At 34.8% G+C, this 19,953-nt stretch overlaps 3 protein-coding genes across 3 annotated transcripts; 2 read left to right on the top strand and 1 right to left on the bottom strand.

Moving 5' to 3' along the window:
* The first annotated feature begins 1,072 nt into the window (after nt 1-1,072).
* Nucleotides 1,073-3,290, top strand: SNRK2-8 (Protein kinase superfamily protein). Its single transcript, XM_089618857.1, has 9 exons — nt 1,073-1,511; nt 1,577-1,651; nt 1,758-1,859; nt 1,955-2,008; nt 2,104-2,196; nt 2,281-2,373; nt 2,454-2,558; nt 2,643-2,741; nt 2,824-3,290. The coding sequence occupies exons 1-9, from the start codon at nt 1,392-1,394 to the stop codon at nt 3,127-3,129; spliced, it is 1,047 nt and encodes a 348-aa protein (XP_089474983.1). The 5' UTR covers nt 1,073-1,391; the 3' UTR covers nt 3,130-3,290.
* Nucleotides 3,291-7,995: 4,705 nt separating this feature from the next.
* LOC149391499 (putative glycosyltransferase) lies at nt 7,996-14,264 on the bottom strand. The gene is made up of 16 exons (XM_089618856.1): nt 13,986-14,264; nt 13,790-13,900; nt 13,638-13,693; nt 13,402-13,544; nt 12,974-13,171; nt 12,673-12,872; nt 12,348-12,447; nt 11,675-12,247; nt 11,256-11,378; nt 10,509-10,589; nt 10,089-10,420; nt 9,705-9,959; nt 9,375-9,459; nt 9,041-9,260; nt 8,623-8,782; nt 7,996-8,421 (listed from the first exon to the last, which is right to left on the bottom strand). Exons 1-16 carry the CDS (start codon nt 14,120-14,122, stop codon nt 8,283-8,285), a joined length of 2,913 nt encoding a protein of 970 aa, XP_089474982.1. The 5' UTR covers nt 14,123-14,264; the 3' UTR covers nt 7,996-8,282.
* A 2,243-nt stretch (nt 14,265-16,507) lies between these two features.
* LOC149391498 (small ribosomal subunit protein eS6z) lies at nt 16,508-18,227 on the top strand. Its single transcript, XM_089618858.1, has 6 exons — nt 16,508-16,579; nt 16,659-16,723; nt 16,927-16,984; nt 17,089-17,197; nt 17,488-17,760; nt 17,846-18,227. Exons 1-6 carry the CDS (start codon nt 16,574-16,576, stop codon nt 18,079-18,081), a joined length of 747 nt encoding a protein of 248 aa, XP_089474984.1. The 5' UTR covers nt 16,508-16,573; the 3' UTR covers nt 18,082-18,227.
* Nucleotides 18,228-19,953: the final 1,726 nt, after the last annotated feature.

Raw genomic sequence — 19,953 nt, 5'->3', positions numbered from 1 at the left:
TTGACTTTGTTTGATGCTTGAAGGGGTTTTGTTTTGTTTTTTTTTTTCCCCCGTAAAATCGTAAAGAATATAACGGAGTCCCAACAAACTATATTTAGATTTTCTAAATGGGTACACAATTTCTTACCCATCTTCACAACTAGTGAATCCACCACTAACTGATTTTGAGTACCATAAGTGCACATGTCCACCCGGAAAATTTTGGTTTAGATTGGTAACAACCCAAATTTCTTCAATTTTCCACATGTCGGTTTAGTCAAAGTCATAGTTTACTTAAGATGGTTGGATTGATTATTTTAACGGTTCATAGCAACATTATTTAAACAAAGAAAACATATACTGATACTAATTATCCCTTTTAACAATGCAATAATTCCTTAGATGCTATTTTATCAAATTCTCACCGAACTACTTAAAATGAAAACAATTTGAACCGAATCCTTCTTCTGGTATACAATTATTCATATGAGAGTACAAAACTAATAAAGTCAATGGAAGAATACGCATGCGGGGGCATATTTACTTATAGTCAATAATCATTAACACATGTGAATAAGCAAACTATTAAATATTAACAAATTATCAGAAAACAAATAGAGAAACTTGATCGGCAAAGGAAATATAAATCTTCCAATACGGTTATTATTGTATCTTGTGAAAACAAGAATTCACTTTTGTTGCCAAAAATATATATGCCAGAGGAGACCAGGGCAGAGTTGTGTTGGGCCCAGGGGTCCAATGCCCCCTCAATTTTTGAAAATTTCAATTTTTACTCTAGAAATTTTATAAAATTTATAATTTTAGCTCAAATTATATAATTTTTCTAAATTTGCCCCTCCTGAATTTCTTTTTCAAATATGTCCTCCTCACTGAAATGTCTAGCTCCGCAATATTAAAAAAAATAAAATAAAAAAATAACGTAGGATATTTATTAATGAAAAGAACAGAAGATAAATTGAAATAAAAATGGAAATTGAAAGCACATAGTTTTGGGGGGGCCAGATTTTGGTGAGTGTTGGCGTTACCGCTAAATATGGTTTGGCATGTAGCCAAATTGTGGTTGCAATAATTTGGTGATGAATGTATAAACAAAACTCAAGCCCTTCACCGTATCTAGTCTCTTTCTCCACTCTACCCATTCCATATATATCTGTCTAACTGACAAAATTAGTCAGATTGTGTGGCCTTTTATCCCTCTTACATGTATGTCAACCCTTTCAAAAATTTCAAGTCCCAATCTTTTAAGTTTCCCAGGGGCAGAATAAATAAACAGATATACATAACTTCTTTATGATCGAACTTGTTGGCACCGCCAGAATCATAAGAAACTTTATTATATATGTAAACCGAACCAAAGGCAGATAAATTACTATCAAGACATCTTTTTGGCAATGGAGCGATACGAGCTTGTGAAAGACATTGGGTCTGGGAATTTCGGAGTGGCGAGGCTGGTCAGAGATAAGTGGACCAAAGAGTTCTTCGCTATCAAGTTCATCGAGAGAGGTCCAAAGGTCTGGTCTCTCTTTCTCTCTCTCTCTCTCGGTGATATAAGCTAAGCTAGGTTTTGGTGTATCAGATAGACGAGCACGTACAAAGGGAAATCATGAACCACAGGTCACTTAAGCATCCCAATATCGTCAGGTTCAAAGAGGTAAATAAATTATGGCTCTGTTCCTAACTATATAATTCACGATTAAGTGAGTAATGAAACAGTGAAGTAGGGTAATTTGTGTAAATAATGGCCAAAATGCGTGCAGGTATTGCTCACGCCGACTCACCTGGGAATTGTGATGGAATACGCCTCCGGCGGAGAACTCTTCGATAGAATCTGCACCGCCGGTAGATTCAGCGAAGACGAGGTAATTTTATCCATAATTAATATCATATTGATTCTGTTTGCCACCTAATCTCGTAAATGTTTATTGATTCTGTTTCTTATGCCCCGACCGTCCAGGCCAGATTTTTCTTCCAGCAACTAATCTCTGGAGTTAGTTATTGTCATTCAATGGTAAGATTTAGAAGCACTTAAATTAATGTATATATTTCCTTTCACTCATTTACGCATCTTTGTGTTGTTACTTGAAACACAATCATTTGTGGCAGCGAATTTGTCACAGAGATCTCAAGCTCGAAAACACTCTCTTAGATGGAAGCGCCGCGCCCCGTGTGAAGATATGCGACTTCGGATACTCAAAGGTTTAAAAAAAAAAAAAACCTTATAAAATTAATAATTCGATCCAATGATGAAAGGCTAAGCATTTTTATGATGTACTTTCGCAGTCCTCCGTGTTACATTCGCAACCAAAGTCAACCGTTGGAACGCCGGCTTATATCGCGCCCGAAGTTCTCTCAAGGAAAGAGTATGATGGCAAGGTAAAATAGCAAATAACTCACTTGAAAAAGAAAAAAAAAACATATTTTGACATTTATAATGATGTTTGGAATTCGAATAGATCGCAGATGTTTGGTCTTGTGGCGTGACATTGTACGTTATGTTGGTTGGAGCTTACCCGTTCGAGGACCCCGACGACCCCAGAAACTTCAAAAAAACGATTACCGTGAGTGTGATAATCGATTCGCTTTCCAACATTATTAACTATACTCATATAGAGTGTGTGATCGAGATTCTATGGTTATGTCAGCGGATACTTAGCGTTCATTACTCGGTCCCAGATTATATCCGCATTTCGGCAGAATGCAAACACCTCATATCTCAGATCTTTGTGGCAAATCCACAGCAGGTATAATAAACAGAGACATTTTTTTCTTATTGTTATGTCTTCTTGATTAGAGGGATGTTAAAGGTTTCGAGTGTTTGTGCAGAGAATAACGATATCGCAGATAAAAAGCCATCCATGGTTTTTGAAGAACTTGCCGATGGAGTTCGTGGATGGAGCGAGTTACGAGGGGAGTGACTCGAACAGCCCGTGGCAAAGCGTCGAAGAAGTGGTGAGGCTAATTCAAGAGGCGAGACATATTGTTGAAGTGCCTAATGATAAGCTTGGTGTTGGTATTGGGGGTTTGATTGGGACTGAGAGCAGTATGGACCTTGATGACGTGGACATTGATGACGCGGATATTGAGGATCTTGAGACAATTGGTGATTTTGTGTGTCCAAGCTATAACTAGATTATTATAGATTTTTATAAAACACACGTTATATATGTCTTTGTTTCCTATGGCTGTCATTTTAATTTGTTGTGAGTGGACGACCTTATTTATGACATGGACGTTATGAACATATTGCAATTTTTTAATGGCGTTGAAGTACATCGGCTTTTTTTTTTCTTTTTTTTGTATAAGGAGTTCCTATAGAGATAATTAAACTTTATATTTAAAAAAAATAATGACCAAGTAGGCCACATGAAATTAGTTGGTCGTACTTAGCCAACGTTTTAATTATTTTTAATTAAATAGCCTCCGTTTTTATATTTAAATTTTAAAAATATATTATGATTGATTTTTCAATAATTAGATATATATATATATATATATATATATATATATAGTCATATATGAAAATTCAAGATTTACCATAAATTAATTTTTGGTAAATTTTAAGTAAATAACCACAATATTTTATTAATATAATCAAGAATACATTAATAATTGTAAATAGTCGTTACTAATTGTAAATAAATCATTAGACTCCAATAAAATGTTAAAAATATCAAAACAATGTCACACCACTATACAATTATTTACTTAAAATTTATAAAAGATTAATTGTTAGCAAATCTCCAAATTTAGTGGATTAGTTACTTATAAATTATAAATTTGCTTCTTGAGTTAGATATTAGGGCGGACTAAGTAACTAGTTCAAACAACTTCCATATTTTAAAATTGTAGTTGAACTATTTATATATTTAGGAAAATAGCCAATTTATTAAAATAACATTTCAATATTCCAATAATATCATTAACGGCTAATATTATTAATTGTCATAGTAAATAATATTAACCTTCATATAATTTTGTCAATTGATTTTATTAACGGTAACAAAAAACAATAATAAATATTATAAACGGTAATAAGAAAAATAGTAACGAAACTTCCCTAGCAGATATCTTTTACTGCTATGTTGATTGATCGTTTTATATAAAATTATTCCTTATTCATATTCGCAATAGTTCTAGGAGATACATTTTCAATCTAAAAGGGTTTCCCGATAGAGCAGTGACGTAAACAATAAATATTGACACCTTAATTGTAGATAGAAAATTATTATTTGGGATTTGTATATTTAGTTTTGTGGAAGAATTTTAAATTTTAAATTTTGCATTAAACTAAAAGAAAAAACAAATTTAAAACAAGGGGATCATCCCGGAGAGAACAAAAACCACAATAGATGTATATAATTGAACTAATTACAAACTATATGAGTGTCATTCTTCAAACGCCCTTGAGATCCAAACAAACACAATTATAATCAAACTATTTGTGGCAAATTGAATACATAAATAAAGTCTGATAAAAAAAAAAATACATAGATGAAGGGACAAGCGGAAGCCTTGTTATCTTCCTCCACTGTAAAAAGACTCGAAGTTACACAACCCAATAACAATGTAAACTATATATATTTTGAGCACATCCGCTCTAGTGGTTAAATACTTAAATATATAAGAACCAAGACCCTACTAGATCCAAACAAAGAATCTTGACTTCACACGAGCAACTGCAACACCCGATCAATAAAACATAGCATCGATATTTAGTTTTAAGAAAAGTAGAGTTAGCCATATAACTCATTTATATTCTTTATATTAAAATTTTAATTGAAGTTTCTAAAAATTAAGGAAATAGTCCAAACTCAAATAATACGCATGCAACTCATGTATGATTTAGGCTATTTTTTAAAATATTTAAATAGTTGTACTCTAATTTTAATTGAAAGTAGCTATTTACTAATTACTACATTTTTTTTTCTAATCGCGTATACTTTAAATTTGGATTTTTCTTTGCAAATGTTTCTATATTTTCCTCATTAAAAAAAAAGAGAATTAATTGATTTGCGTTTTTTAGGGGAGCAATTTTCTAATTTGGGGGAGATTAATTAGAGATTAATCACTAAATAAGCCACTTCAAACTTGTGAATTTAAATCTGGCCATCGTTTATAAAATGTTAAACAAATAGCCAAATTGCTAACGTGACATATTTTTTATACCGTTATTATCCTTATTTAATTAGTTAATTAGATTTTTTAGATAAAAAATTTAATTTCAATCCCTTATTAGTAGGATCTCTCATTCTCTCTCATATCTCGCTTTTTTTTTCCTTTTTTTTAATCACAGTTTTTTCTTCTTCTCTTATTTCCATCAATCCATCTCTCTCTCTCTCTCTCTCTCTCTCTCTCTCTCTCTCAATTTTTGGCTTTTTCCTTCTTCTAAACTTCAAAAACCTATATTTCATATGAACTCGAAATTGCGTGATTCCAAGTTTTATTGATTTGTGGCGACGATAGCTTCAAGAATATACTAATTGTATTGGATGAAAAATCATGTCTATTGTAGTGCAAATTCTGCCGGATCTGGACTCCGAGACGGCGAAGCTCTTCGTCTCCGTCGAGCATCATGGGATCAAGACCTTCCGGCCCCGCTGCCTCCCTCTGGCCACCGAATTCCTGTACGGCACCGCGTTGTCGAACGTCAATTTCATGATCCTCTCATCCATGTTTTCGAGGCCATGGAAGAACAACACATGGTCATCCTCATCGTCGTCCTTTCTACTTAGGGCCGTGCGGTTCAGAGACTCCAAGTCTTCCTTTGAAGAACTGAAATTTTCTGCAAATTTATTAATATAATTGAAAATTATGGAAATAACATTTTGAAACTTTCAATTTCCTTCGTCTTCTTTGTTCAATTTTTTTTTTGGGCCATTTTATGGTTATTTTTTAATTATGAGAAATGGCAGAGGTAGGAAATTTTTTCCTTTTTTTATTTTGAATGACAGAGGTTGCGTGTATAAGAATTGTTTCTTGATTTACAGAAAATATTTACACGCATCATTAATTGTAATTTTTTTTAATTAATGATAATAAAGCCTTATATTACGCAAGTTTGTTTAGGAGTAAAACACGTAAGAAACAAAATTGTTTTGAACGTGTGGCTAATTTACGTAGTTTTCTCAAACGTTGGCCATATACAAATATCATAGTTATAGTTTTGTTTGAACTAGAAATCTAGAGTTCCCTCTTCATTATCAAAATTTCATTTTCTATTTTGGTAAGTTTATAAAATGCAACGGCTATTTAACTAAAATGTTTAAAACATTGAAAAATTGAAATTACAAGATTTTAACTTTTAACCACCAATTTGATGTCTTCTCCATCATATTGAATGGTCATTAATGTTTTACGTTTATTCATATAAATAAATGTATTTATATTGTTTTTTTTTTCAGTATTGAATTAGACGTGAATATTGGGAAAAATAGAAGTATTTTTGTTGAAAATAAATTTATGCATTTTATTGGATAAAATAGACGTGAATATTATTTTCCCAAAATATTATAACATTATATTCTTTCTAAATTTCAATCGTACATTTTTTAAGAGTGAGAAACTATTTTTAAATTTCTAACTGTTTGAAAGAATACGATTAAAGGTTTGGGCATTACATTAAATACATGTGTTTATGCGAAATCAAGTGGTATGTGAAGTTAAAGATATGATTTTGAGGTGCCTTCGAAAAAGTGGTATGTGAATTTAAAGATATGATTTTGAGGTATTTTTTCTAAGTTTTTTCAAATATGAAATTTTTTTCGTATATCTTTTATTAACATGTTTATCAATAATATATTAAATGTCAATAAATCTTCAGAGAATTACGTCAGTACGTCAACACTTACCGTCTCAAGTTCACCTACAAAAAGGGTGAGTTTCTTTCTTGAGAAATCTGATTCATAATCGCCTATAAATATCATACCTCTGTCTGTGTACCTGTGTGCCTGTGTAATGCGAAATATGAGGACTAGTTTTTGTTTTCACATCCATGATGATTTGGTTTCGTTTGTGATCGATCATATATTCTTTTTTGTGTATGTTGCTTTGCAAACATATAAGAAGCTTCTCCTAAATTGATTAAATTGTACAAAATAGCAATTTGAAACTTATTGATTAGCAAAATAATTAAAAGTTTCAACTTTTCAGCAAAGTAGTCAAATTTACATTTTCAAATTTTTTTGATAGTCAAGATTAAAATTTTGAAGATTATTATAAGCAATTTATCACTTTCAAAAAAATTAATCTAGGGATCAAAATTTTTTTTGAAATCATATTTCTGCACATTTTGACTATTTTATTAAATTAAGACAAACCTTGTCTATTTTGTAAATTCATAACTTTAAATTATCTTACATCACCCTTCTTATATTCCCCGGGCCCCAGTGAATGTGAATGACCGTTGTTCCTGTCGGGACACAAATTGTTGCTAATGCCCTTTTTTTTGGTGTGGAATATAAATTCTGATTTTTCCATGTTGCCTACTTGATCGTCTAGTTACTTTATTTATTTATTTATTATTATTATTATTATTATTATTATTAATACTAATATACTGCTCTGGTCTCAAAAAGGGTGAGTTTCTGTAGAAATCTCGTTGATAATCGATTGTATCATCGTTGCTTGGTTTTGAGATTTGATGGGTTCTTGTTGTTTGCAGGGAAGGAGGTGAGCAAAGCTCCCAAGATTCAGAGGTTGGTGACTCCTTTGACTCTGCAGAGGAAGCGCGGTAGAATCGCGGAGAAGAAGAAGAGAGTCGCCAAGTCCAAGGCTGACGCGGCCGAGTACCAGAGGCTTCTGGCTTCGAGGCTCAAGGAGCAGAGAGAGAGGCGCAGCGAAAGCTTGGCCAAGAAGAGTTCACAAGCGAAATCGCTTCTTGTTGAGAATTGGCTTTAATATTGAGGCTCTTTCGAGCTGTCAATGGGGCCTGAGAATCACTGAGTTTCCGGTTTTTGTACTCGAGGTTCAAGCCTTGGGGCTGTTTCTCTTTATTGGTTAGCAAATCAACACCTTGTTCTCAAGAATACAATTGCAGTAGTATCACAAGGGGTACATCATTATCACGAATACCAGTTGCTCTGAAAACGTTCAAACAAACTAGAAATACAAAATACAAGGGGTTGTACAAAAGGAAAAAGAAAATAAAGAAAACAGAATGGGGTTACACAAATGATTTGTTATCTTGAGCCAAAATACCTGTTGAGCATTTGGGCGTGTCCAACATAATTATTGACAAACCTTTCGCTTAAAAGTATAAATTGATATATTATAGGAATGTCTGCTTAATCGAATCCTCTGTAATCATTTAAAGCTCCCCACACCCTTTGTTCGACTATGTCCCAAGAGCTTGCCGTCCTTAATTCATCCCATAAACTAAAAATAGCTCCCAATACATTGTCATCATGAACAATACAATAACACCTGCAAGAAAATGGCTTTAGACTTCAACACAACACTGATTAACTTATTTTGTTTAATCTTCCTGTGTTCATTTTCCTGGTTGTCCTCTCTATTTATCAGCAGTACTAACCATCACGAACAGTAATGACGACACTGTGGTTGTAAAATTATTCTGGAAATTAGTGATCCAAAGATCTAGAGTTAGGGTTGTTTGTTACTTACATCGCGTGGTAAGAAAGGCGTCCAAACTTGTCATCGACCTGCACTGATCTGTGGCTTCTCAGTAATGGAAGTTTATAACTCTCTAAGAATTTCTTAAAAAGAAAGGAATCGCCTCTAAAAACATCCAAGTGTATTGGTATCAAGTCAGAAATGGGGTCACCTGCCAACAAAAGAGAACAATTTGAGACTAACCATTGGTTGATCATTTTTCTTTCTCAAACTAAACACGGATTATATGACTTGATAAAATACTCGGTGCATCCCTTGCTTCACTCATGCCAACAGAATTCAGATAGAGCATATTTTAGCTGGGTCACTGACTGTAAAATGCATGGGTTATAATTTGGAAAGAACAAAACTCATAGTAACAGTAGAGCGATAAAATGAAACTCTCGAGTTTTGAACTAAAAGCACCAACCCAAAGAGAGATCGCTGAAATCTAGAAAGTGGCTAGGAAGCCATGATTTCGCTGCTACATCAACGCCATACGTGGGACTTCGGGCCACGGGATCAAATTCTTTTGACTCTCCATTCAAGCTAGAATCATCACCACGTGGTTCCATGTGAATATTATCGTCCATGATATCTGAGTGTACCCAGGATAAATGTTTACAGACATTGCTCTGGTCATTTTCATCCTGAAACAAAGTAAAAACCAGGCCATCAATAATGATATAATGGTGTCTTTGTGATCTGCAACATGTCACGGTCTTGGCACAATAGGAAAAAAAAAAGGTGAATATGAATAAGACCTCAGATGCAAACAGCAACTTCGCAAAATTATCTGGGATGTATTCATGAACCTTCTCGATTAGAGTGTTGGGAATAGGATCTCCCCTGCAAAATTAAACTTGAAAGCTTAGAGAACCTATATTTTCATTTCCTTGAGATTAAAAATTCTTATTAGAATGCTAGGAATATAATCTCCTCGATAAACTCATGCACATTAATCCACCTTTTCAGAAAATGAAAATTGTATTTTCCAATTAAGTTCCCAATGATCAATATATGGCATGGTTCATCAATGAAAAAGAAATATAAAGACAATTTCAAACTTAGATTATTGTATAATACACACATACCATTTCTTTAAGCGGCTTATAACATCCTTTTTCTGTCTGTTTAGAGTCCTAATGAAGATATCCCATTCAGCTGGCACGTCTGATTTTTCAGGAAAAGCCCCTTTATGATCATTATTATATTGAAATCCTTCTTCTAGTTCAGCATCTGAGAAAATTGAAATTTGAGGCGGGGTCGATAGGAGATGTAAGTGACGGAGCTGCTCTCCAATAAATGAGGCCAAGCTTAACACATCTTCAGACTCTAGTGTATCTCTCCTGCAAAAAGAGAAAAAAAAACCTATATGTCAGAGTTGTAATGGAGAGTAAGATAACCATGCACACATCTAAGAGATTGGAATTTGGTCTTTGATTCAGTGAACAGCATAAAAAACTAAGAGAACCTACAATTGAGCAAATATTTTCCCTCTGCATCGTTTTGATATGATATAAGGCCATATGTTAGTGCACCCTTCTGAGTTGCATGAATCTATAGTTGACATTCCAGCTTTTCGGTATGTATATTGTTGCTTGCTCCAAATTCCGAAAGGGAAGCTATCTGCTTTTCCCTTATCCGAAAGAAAATCACACTTTGAAATGACATCTGGAACTGTACTGCCGTCCCAAGATTCAATTTTGTAAGAATCATTTTCAAGATAAAGTATCCCACTCCCCAAAACTTCAGGAATGTGTTTTTTCAGAGGGGAATTGGCTTTGCTAAGCAGACTGTGAAATTCAAGCTGTAAAAATATTTTGAGTTAGATGAAAACAAATACTAACCAGACATGTTAAAAAAGAAAAAAGAGAAAAGAAAAATAGAGATCACACCTCAGTTCCCAAACCATAGAGTGAGGCTTCCAGTCCATCTTCAACAAAAATTTTAACTACTGAGTCGGCCACAAGATAAACCTGTCACAAATTATAAAAAAAAAATATGTCAGAAATAAATTCAGAACTTCATTACCAGCTGGTTTAATAATCACATAAAATATTTTAAGGTTCTCAAGGATACTTATTCCACTCAAAATAATGACTTCAGAAGCCTAAATAGCTCATGACTTCAGAACTGCCCCTATGAGAAAAATGATTAACACATAACCCTAAGCTTCAACTGAAGCGGAATTTCAGTGATCCACATGATTACATCACATATCTTTATTCTAATTAGCTTAAATTGTCAAATCTATTAGGCTAGGTACGAATAAAGCACAATTTTATTAATTGCTAAAGGGAAACAACCACATGCCAGTGACTTCTGCCAATTAGCAAAGTGATGTGGTGAAATCTTAACACCATACATCATCATCAGGGACAAAAAAAAAAGATTCAAAACTAACCCTCAAAAACACAATCTTACAACTTCTATTGGTGGTTAACAAGATTTCCAAATATACGAAGAGTCACACGAAAGAAAAAGGAAAAGTTTATTCTGATTAAACTCTTGCTTTCAGCTTGTCTTTAAACGTATGTCGCCATGAATATGAAAAAAGAAGAAGCAAAGAGCACCTAGCTCAATATACATATAAACCACAAACAGGCATTTGAAGTCGGAAGAACCCCAGACATTAAACTTACTGGATTGCTACCAGTGCCAACAGGGAGCTTTTCGAATTCGGTAGCGGGAGGCAAATTGTGGAAGGCACAAATCTCTTCCAAACGCTCCAACAATCTTCCGGCATCTAGCGCGTGACAAGCACCCTATAACATAAAAATAGAAAAACTGATGATGGGAGAAAAGAAGAAGAAACATTGTTGTTAATGTTATCAAATATGCAAACCACATATGGCTTGTAAGTTGTAACATACATGGCATTATAGCCACAATCCATTACAGATGGATCACTTTTAGAAAACTATATTATTTCCATTTGGCACATCCAAGTATACAATGTTTCAATACTACAATGGAAGGGTGATTTATATGCGGCGAAAAATTCTGTAATGACATGACTTCTTAGGTACGTTGCCATTAACCTATAAAACACCAAGTTTACCTTCCATATCAGGTCTCTAATTCCTGGTTTTCCAACCCAAAGTCTGTATAGCCATTCTCTCATTTCACGCTGTCCCATGCAATTTCCTGAGCTCCAGGGAGAGATGTAATGATTGCTCTCTTTGTCAAGAAACATGGATAAGAAGTCTATATCATAAGAAAAACCATTCTTCCACAATTCGTATTTTGAGACCACATTTTCTGGTCTCTCAAGTTCAGGATTCCCTCCAGATTCAAGAATTCTGTGTCTTTTCTCTTTCCTTGAGAGGTCGGAGTAATTCAAGCTATGGCTATCATCTTGTAATTTGTTTTTGACATCCTCGATGCTTTCATCATCAAGTGCAAGTAATCCAGCCCGGCAAACTCCTTTATGACGGTACCCCGGTGCCATATCCAAGCAGACATATTCGAAGTTCCTAGTATTTACGAAATTCTGTGTAACAGCAATAGTTGTTTCCAGGTTCAGGACACAATGCCACCATCCACTTGGAACGTATATTATCTCTCCAGGGAGTTGTGTACATTCAATTGGCTTGTCTTCATCAGCAAGGAGTGGATAAAAATCTAACCACCACTGTTCACATATGGAAAGATGCAACAAAAAAACATGAGCTAGAATGAATGAAATGAATGGAAGAAGGCAAGGTAAACAAAACTATATTTGAATAATGTACCTGCAGTGAAGTTGGAGTGTCAATGTTGACATCACCATCTTCTTCATTTACATGAACCGTGACCCCTAAAGGTACTTTTCCAGGAGGATACAATGCCCATCTGCAAAAAAGATTAATTTTAACATTTTATATGGCCAAATATGACGATTCATGGGGGTATATTCATCATGTAAATGATTCTGGCATTTCGTTAGCTTTGGGATTTTCTTAGCAATAAGTCACAAAATAGAGGAAACTGTAAAGATAAGTGTAAATTGCATCAACATGCACCCGCAAAAGCAGGAGTAAAGATAAAGGCGATGTAAGCTGACAAACTTTGTTTTACCTTTTGCGACCACATAACAGCGTATTCCAAGCACTGGTAAGAGCTGGATCAATATGCCACGAGGCACCAGATCTCTCTGGGCCAATTATTAGCCATCTATATGGAGGCCGCTGATTCCTATCTAAGACATCGAAAAAATCTTCTCGAAATAGATGAGGCACATTGTAATCCTTCAACAATCCTGGTTCAGCTTCCCCAAACTGCCAAAAATAAAAAAAGACTGTACTGTTAAAGCTGGAGAGAGAGAGAGAGAAAAAGAGAGAGAGAGAGAGAGGCTATACTTGAATCCACACCAACGTACCTTGTCATCGAAAATGTATAAAGGATCTTCATCATGTTGAAGTTTCATATACGAAACATAATCTTTGAATTTCATCAAAGTTTTACTGGCACTTCTCTGAGAAATTCTGAATGTGGAATCCCCGTACTTGGCCAATAACTGCTCTGTCGTCCATGTTTTCCTTGCTGGCCAAGTCTCAATCAAACCAGTTAGCAAAACCTGTTACACAGTTCAACACTCACACGTGAGCATTCAGGTCGGAAATAATTCATCAAAAGATTATAAGCATTTCAAGATGTCTCTACTCAACAAAGAATACTCTTCTATCTGTGATGAGTAATCTTCTTTGAATTGCATTCTCAATGTTTCTGAGACCAGATTGAAAAGGGTAAAAATGAACTTCTTTATGCAATCTAAATCCAACTAAAAACAACAAATTTCCATTATACCGGCTTTTTCCCATCGTATTCGGAATAGAACTCGTCTGCCGGAGGATCTTCTTTTCTTTCTACATTTCCCTTGTCGAAAGCAAAACCGTCCAGCGTTGTGTGGCATCTGTATAATCTTTTGTAGAGGAACCATGAAAAGAATCCTACGCCAAACAGAAAACATAATGAGAGAGAACAAAAAACAAACACAACCGAAAAAATAATAAAAAAAGAAGCAAAGCTCAGGTCTTCATTACCATCAAAACGCAGTTGTTTAGCACAGAGTTGTTCGGATTCTATAGGCAAATTCTCTCTGCACCAAGGCACAGCAACATAAACACAAATACCGAACCAATTACGACAGCAGCAAAAAAAAAAAAAAAAACGGTTTGGAAATGAGATTACATACATGTGCAATGCAGTTTTCTTCCAAGTGCCTTTGAACTCGATCGGACCATTAATTTTGCGAAGGCATAGACTCATCCAAAGCGGTTCTTCGTTGCAGAAAATGTACATCACACTGCGATAACGCCATTGGAGGTCAATATCATTCTTAGGAGGAGATTTGATCAGAGTCGTAAATAGAATCGGGATCGATGACGAACCTGCTGACGCAAGCGAGGCGAGCCACGTCGCGAATAGAGAGGAGGTCGATGACGGTGCAGACGAGCTCGTCCGGAAGGACTTGGAGGTTTCCGAGGGCGTCGCGGCGGCGATCGATCGGCGGTTCACAGCTCTCCATTTTCGGACTCGCAATTCAGATTATTCTTGGTTTTGATCTTCTTACTTTTCTTCTTCTTTTCGTTGTTGAGAAGAGAAGGTTTGTTAAAGCGACGCGGTTGGCGCGTCGACGCGGCTAGGCCGTGTTGCTTCGTTTAATTAAATAGTTTAATCCAAATGCAAATGCGATACTTATCCTTCAATTTCTAAAAAGGACATATACCTCCCTTATAAAAAAATATTATATTACAAATATCACCCTTTAAATTTATTTTTTACAAAAAAATAATTTGAACTCACCAAAATACTATTACTGATTAAATTTTTTATTTTTTATTCTATATACAAAAAAATTAAATAAAAAAATATCTTTATAAAAAGTTAAAGATTTTTTTATAGAGAGATATTTTAATTTTTTAATAAAATAGTAAATAAATATTTATTCTATTCAGGGTTATTTTAGGAGTTCAAATTGTAATTTTGTAAAAAATAAACAAAAAGTGTAATATTTGTAATATAACATTTTTTAGGAGAGGTATATGTCATTTATATTAAACTGAAGGGATATGTTTGATATTTCTAGAAATCGAATGGATAAATTTTGCATTTCGATTAAACGCGATGGATACTCTTGATATTTTCCCAAATATTTTGTGGTAATAAGAGAAAAATATAAAAAGCATACAAATTTCTCTTTACTAACAAAAATAATGATATTTTTGGCTCCTCAATTTTGATCGTTTTAACATATTGTACTTCAATCGAACAAAACTACTTTATCATTCTTTTATAATAAATAAATTTTCACGTGCAGTCCTTCTATTATTTTTTGGTTAAAATTAGGCCTATACATCGGGTTAGGTTATTCGAATTTATATATTTTATTAACCCACCCGAAATCTTCGTTTTGTCATTTTTATAAACCAATCCAGACCGTTTATGATATTGAAACCAAACAAATCCGAACCGATAATAATCGGATTGATTTGGTTTGGTTTATTTTGGGTGGCTTGACTCGATTTGTTTGGGTTAATTTCTAACAACAAACATACAAAATAGAATCGTTGAATCAAATTCATAAAAAACCATGCAAATACTAAGAATAAATAAATCATGTCTCATTTCGAATTTAATACTCCATAAAAGTCTATATCTCATGAAAAGTCTGTAAAGTAATAAAAAATATGTATATATAAATTACACCGTTGCCCTCTCAACTATGACTCTGATAAAGTTTCACCCCTTAAATTCCGAAATCGTGCATGATAGACTTTAAAATCCTACATCGCAACAAACTTAATCCTTCTGTTAAAATCTAATTGACACTGTGAAACAAATAAGGGTAAACAAGTAGTTTTTTTCTTCATTAATTTTTTTAGCTTTTTATTATTATTTTGGTTCAATGTTTAGAATACTAACGATATATCCCGATATATCCACGATATCAAGGAAAATGGGAAGTACGGTAAAAAAAAATTATAACAGCTTAAATATCATTTTATTTCAAAAATACCGTTTTTATAGAAAAATTACTACAACAACCAAAACATAAAATTTATTCATGCAATATCTATTTTTATAGCTCCAAACAGACACAAAATTTAAACTTTAGTTATTTGGAGGATGAAGACCCATTATTGCTTATTAAAATTCATAGAACCACATAGGTTTATATTTAGTGATTTTTTAAAAAATTTTAATTTTACAATAAGGTGAACTTTTTTTTTTTAGCTAAATAATATCAAATATTTTTTATTTTTTATTTGTATTTTTGCATTCTACTGCTTCAAGTTAAAATCAAGTGGTTCAAAATTAAAAAAAAAAGCTATACATTCATTCATTACGTATATTTATAGATATAAATATATATAGATATGTTATATACGTATATATATATATATATGTATCTATTTAAATATAATTGTCATATGTATCATTAAATTATATATACATAATATCTATTTTATTTTTATTTTTGCATTCCATTGTTTCAAGTTAAGATCAAATGGTTCAAAATTGAAATAAATGTTATATACTCATTCATTACGTATATTTATAGATATAAATATATATAGATATGTTATATATATATATATATATATATATCTATTTAAAATATAATTGTTTTATGTATCATTAAATTATATATACATAATATCTATTTTTATAGGATTTTTGTCGATATATTTGTCGGCAGTCGATATATCATCGATATTATCGGTAGTCGGTATTGAAATTGTTATAAGATATCTGTCGATATTCGATGTATTAGTAAAATCGATATTTTCCAAGAATTTAATGTCATTTGGATCCATATCACTTGACAAAGGCTTAATGGGCCGAAGCCCGAGAACAAAAGCCCATATCTGGCATCCGATATAAATTCAAGACCAACCGGCCTCATCGCAAAATAAAACCCTAATCAGCGTAGCGTCCGTCGTCTCGTCTCTGTCGCTCGTCTTCTTCAGAAATCATGAAGGTAATTCCTCAACCTTATACTCACCTCGCTAATCTCTCAACATTTCACTCTCCTCGCTAATCTCTCAACCTTTTCGCAGTTTAACATTGCTAATCCGACCACCGGCTGCCAGAAGAAGCTGGAGATTGATGACGACCAGAAGCTGTACGCTCTGTTTTTTTTTTTTTTTTTTTTTTTTTTTTTTTTTTTTGTACTTGTGTTCTGCTACTTGCAACTCTAGTTTTTGTATTCCGTCTCACCTCCATTTGGTTAACTTAGATTTAGAGAAATTAATTAATTGTCCGTTTTAAAGGATCAGAAAGTGTTTCGATGTCACTGATTCCGTTTTCTTTTTTTGTTGAGCGTAGGCGAGCTTTCTATGACAAGAGAATCTCGCAGGAAGTCAGCGGTGACTCTCTCGGCGATGTAAGCAGATTGTTTTTTTTTATTGCTCTTCGCTCAATATTTATACCTGTTATTTGAGCCATCATTTTATTGAAGCTCATTCCTTAATATTTTCGGATTATCAGGAATTCAAGGGCTACGTGTTCAAGATCATGGGAGGCTGCGACAAGCAGGGCTTCCCAATGAAGCAGGGTGTCCTGACTCCCGGCCGTGTCCGTCTGCTTCTTCACAGAGGTGTGTCTGTTTGTTTGTTCACACTGTGAAAAGTCATTTCAATATCAATGGAAAGTCAATACTAGAACAATGATATTTTGCGACACTTGAAAGAAGACACTTTGTTGAAAGACCGCCATCTAGGTATAGTTTTTAGACGCAATTATATGTAAACTGCCGTTAAAACACTAAGATATAATATGATGGCATTTCTTCTTCACAGAGGTTTGTTTGTTTGTTCACTCTGTTTTACATTTCATTCCTGTAAAAAAAAATGAAGAGCCTTCCCTTAAATGTGTGTGTATTATCAGGGACCCCGTGCTTCCGTGGACACGGAAGGCGTACTGGTGAGCGCAGAAGGAAGTCTGTGAGGGGTTGCATTGTCAGCCAAGACCTTTCGGTATTGAACTTGGTCATCGTGAAGAAGGGCGAGAATGATCTCCCAGGGCTGACTGACATTGAGAAGCCGAGGATGAGGGGTCCCAAGAGGGCTTCCAAGATCCGCAAGCTCTTCAACCTCTCCAAGGAGGATGATGTCAGGAAGTATGTCAACACTTACCGCCGCAAGTTCACCAACAAGAAGGGTGAGTTTCTGTAGAAATCTCGTTGATAATCGATTGTATCATTGTTGCTTGGTTTTGAGATTGGATGGGTTCTTGTTGTTTGCAGGGAAGGAGGTGAGCAAAGCTCCCAAGATTCAGAGGTTGGTGACTCCTTTGACTCTGCAGAGGAAGCGCGGTAGAATCGCGGAGAAGAAGAAGAGAGTCGCCAAGTCCAAGGCTGACGCGGCCGAGTACCAGAAGCTTCTGGCTTCGAGGCTCAAGGAGCAGAGAGAGAGGCGCAGCGAAAGCTTGGCCAAGAAGAGGTCCAGGCTCTCTGCTGCCAAACCCGCTGTCGTGGCTTAAACTCCCATGGAAGTCTCTTTTTAGGTCTTGGTTGAAGAGTTTTTTTTTTATATATCTTTTTTGGTGTTTCATGTAGATGGTTTGACTAAAAACCACTTGTCACTTTTATTTATTTATTAATTATGATATAGATTTGATTTTAAACATCAGGTTAGATTGTGAATATGGATTAAGTGTTTTAAGAGGCCTAAGTCGAGGAGAATGTGGCTGCGGACTTTTCCACAGAAACACTGCTCTTGGCTGGGATTTTCAGAGCAGTTTCGAAGTCTGTTGATTCCACACTATGCTTTGTAGTAGATTTTGTTGGGGCTTTCAGGGTTTAGGTGTCACGGAGGTCGGATCGTGCAGATGAGTGAACTGGTGTGATGGGCTCTGTTTTGGTGTAGTTTTTTGGCGGATGACATTCTGAGACGTGAATCAAGACTACGGTTACAACATCCGAAAAGCCGAGTATATTCCCAAGTTCTTGAATACCAAAATCTTCCAAGGCCAGGGCAGCGACAAATTGTTGTTCTCAGTGAAATTGTCTGTGGGATGGATTTTGAGTTTCCTTAGGTCCCAACGACGAGATTTGGAGTAAGTTTTGGGGTCTCAAAGTTCACGAGCGGAGAGCGGTTTATCCGGGGATGGGAAGATGTTTAGTCTGTGGGGTGTGATGCTATATCCGCGACACATTTGTTCTTTAAATGCCCTGCAGCGAAAAAGGCTGAGATCCGGAATCTGATGGATTAGATTTCTAGGTATGTTTGTTGCAAAATAACAGAGTAAAAAAGAGAAAAATGGAAGGAAAATTCACATAAATCCTGTGATCAAACGAAATCCCCTCGTACATTTTAAAAGCCAAGATAAAAGTCGTTTGATCCCTTCCGAAGATTTGAAGGAGATTAAATCAGAAAAGAGATGACTTGAGAGCTGTGACAACATATCGATCAAGTAGAAATCCAAAGGAGAATGTTTCTTTTGTTTATTCAATTGATCTAGTCAAGTGAGAAGGTTTACGGTAAATAAATAATATAGGAAGAAGAAGGCAAGCTTTGTTTTGTTAAGAATTGGTCTCGAGGTCACGCACCAGAGAGAAATGTCTTTTGTTTTTTTTAGGAAAATAAATAAAAAAGGAAGAAACTCTTTATTACGAAAGGTCAAGTGGGATTGGGAAGATGCACAAGCTGAGGATTTTTATTTAAGTTTTATAGGAAAATAATAAGGAAGAAAAAGTCGGAAGGTCACGAAATTGCTTCAGCGCCGTCGCCAAATTAGCTTCAGCATGCCACTCTCCCATACGAGAATAACCATGTGTCAGCTCGTGGATAGAAAAAGCTTAGCTTCTTATATATATATAAAAAAAATATGTTCTAGATATATTTGATTCTAAACATCAGGTTAGTTTGTAAATATTGATTGAATTTTTCAAGAGGCCAATTGGGCCCTCTGCTAAATCGGAGGATGTTGAGTCTGTGGGGCGTGAATCCATATCTGCAACACATTTTTTCTTTAAATCCATGCAGCGAAAAGGCTGAGACCCGGAATCTGATCGAAATGAACTCCAATTGGAACTCTAGCAACATGGGGAGAGAAGATTTCATATTCAGAGCGTGTGTTGCCATCGAAGCCATCGAGACAAGGAGAGATTCTTGTGACGTAAACAGAGCGTTTGATCGCAAAGAGAAAGATTTATGTCAAATCAAAGGCGCTATCGATCACAGAAAGGATGGCAGGGAGGAAGGTTGTTAGTAGCGGTCCACAACTCTACATCTTCGGACTCGCAATTCCAATTGTTTTTTGTTTTGTTCTTTTGCTTTTTCGTCTTTTTTTTTTGTTTTTTGTTATTGCTGAGAAGAGAAGGTTGGTTAAAGGGATCCGGTTGACGCGGCT

This window comes from Urtica dioica, chromosome 7 (assembly GCF_054948205.1).
Source record: "Urtica dioica subsp. dioica isolate 48M chromosome 7, U.dioica_male_clone48M_v1_H2, whole genome shotgun sequence".
In the NCBI taxonomy this organism is placed as follows: domain Eukaryota; kingdom Viridiplantae; phylum Streptophyta; class Magnoliopsida; order Rosales; family Urticaceae; genus Urtica; species Urtica dioica.
The sequence above is the reverse complement of the archived record's forward strand: the minus strand, read 5'-3'. Positions and strand labels throughout refer to the sequence as shown.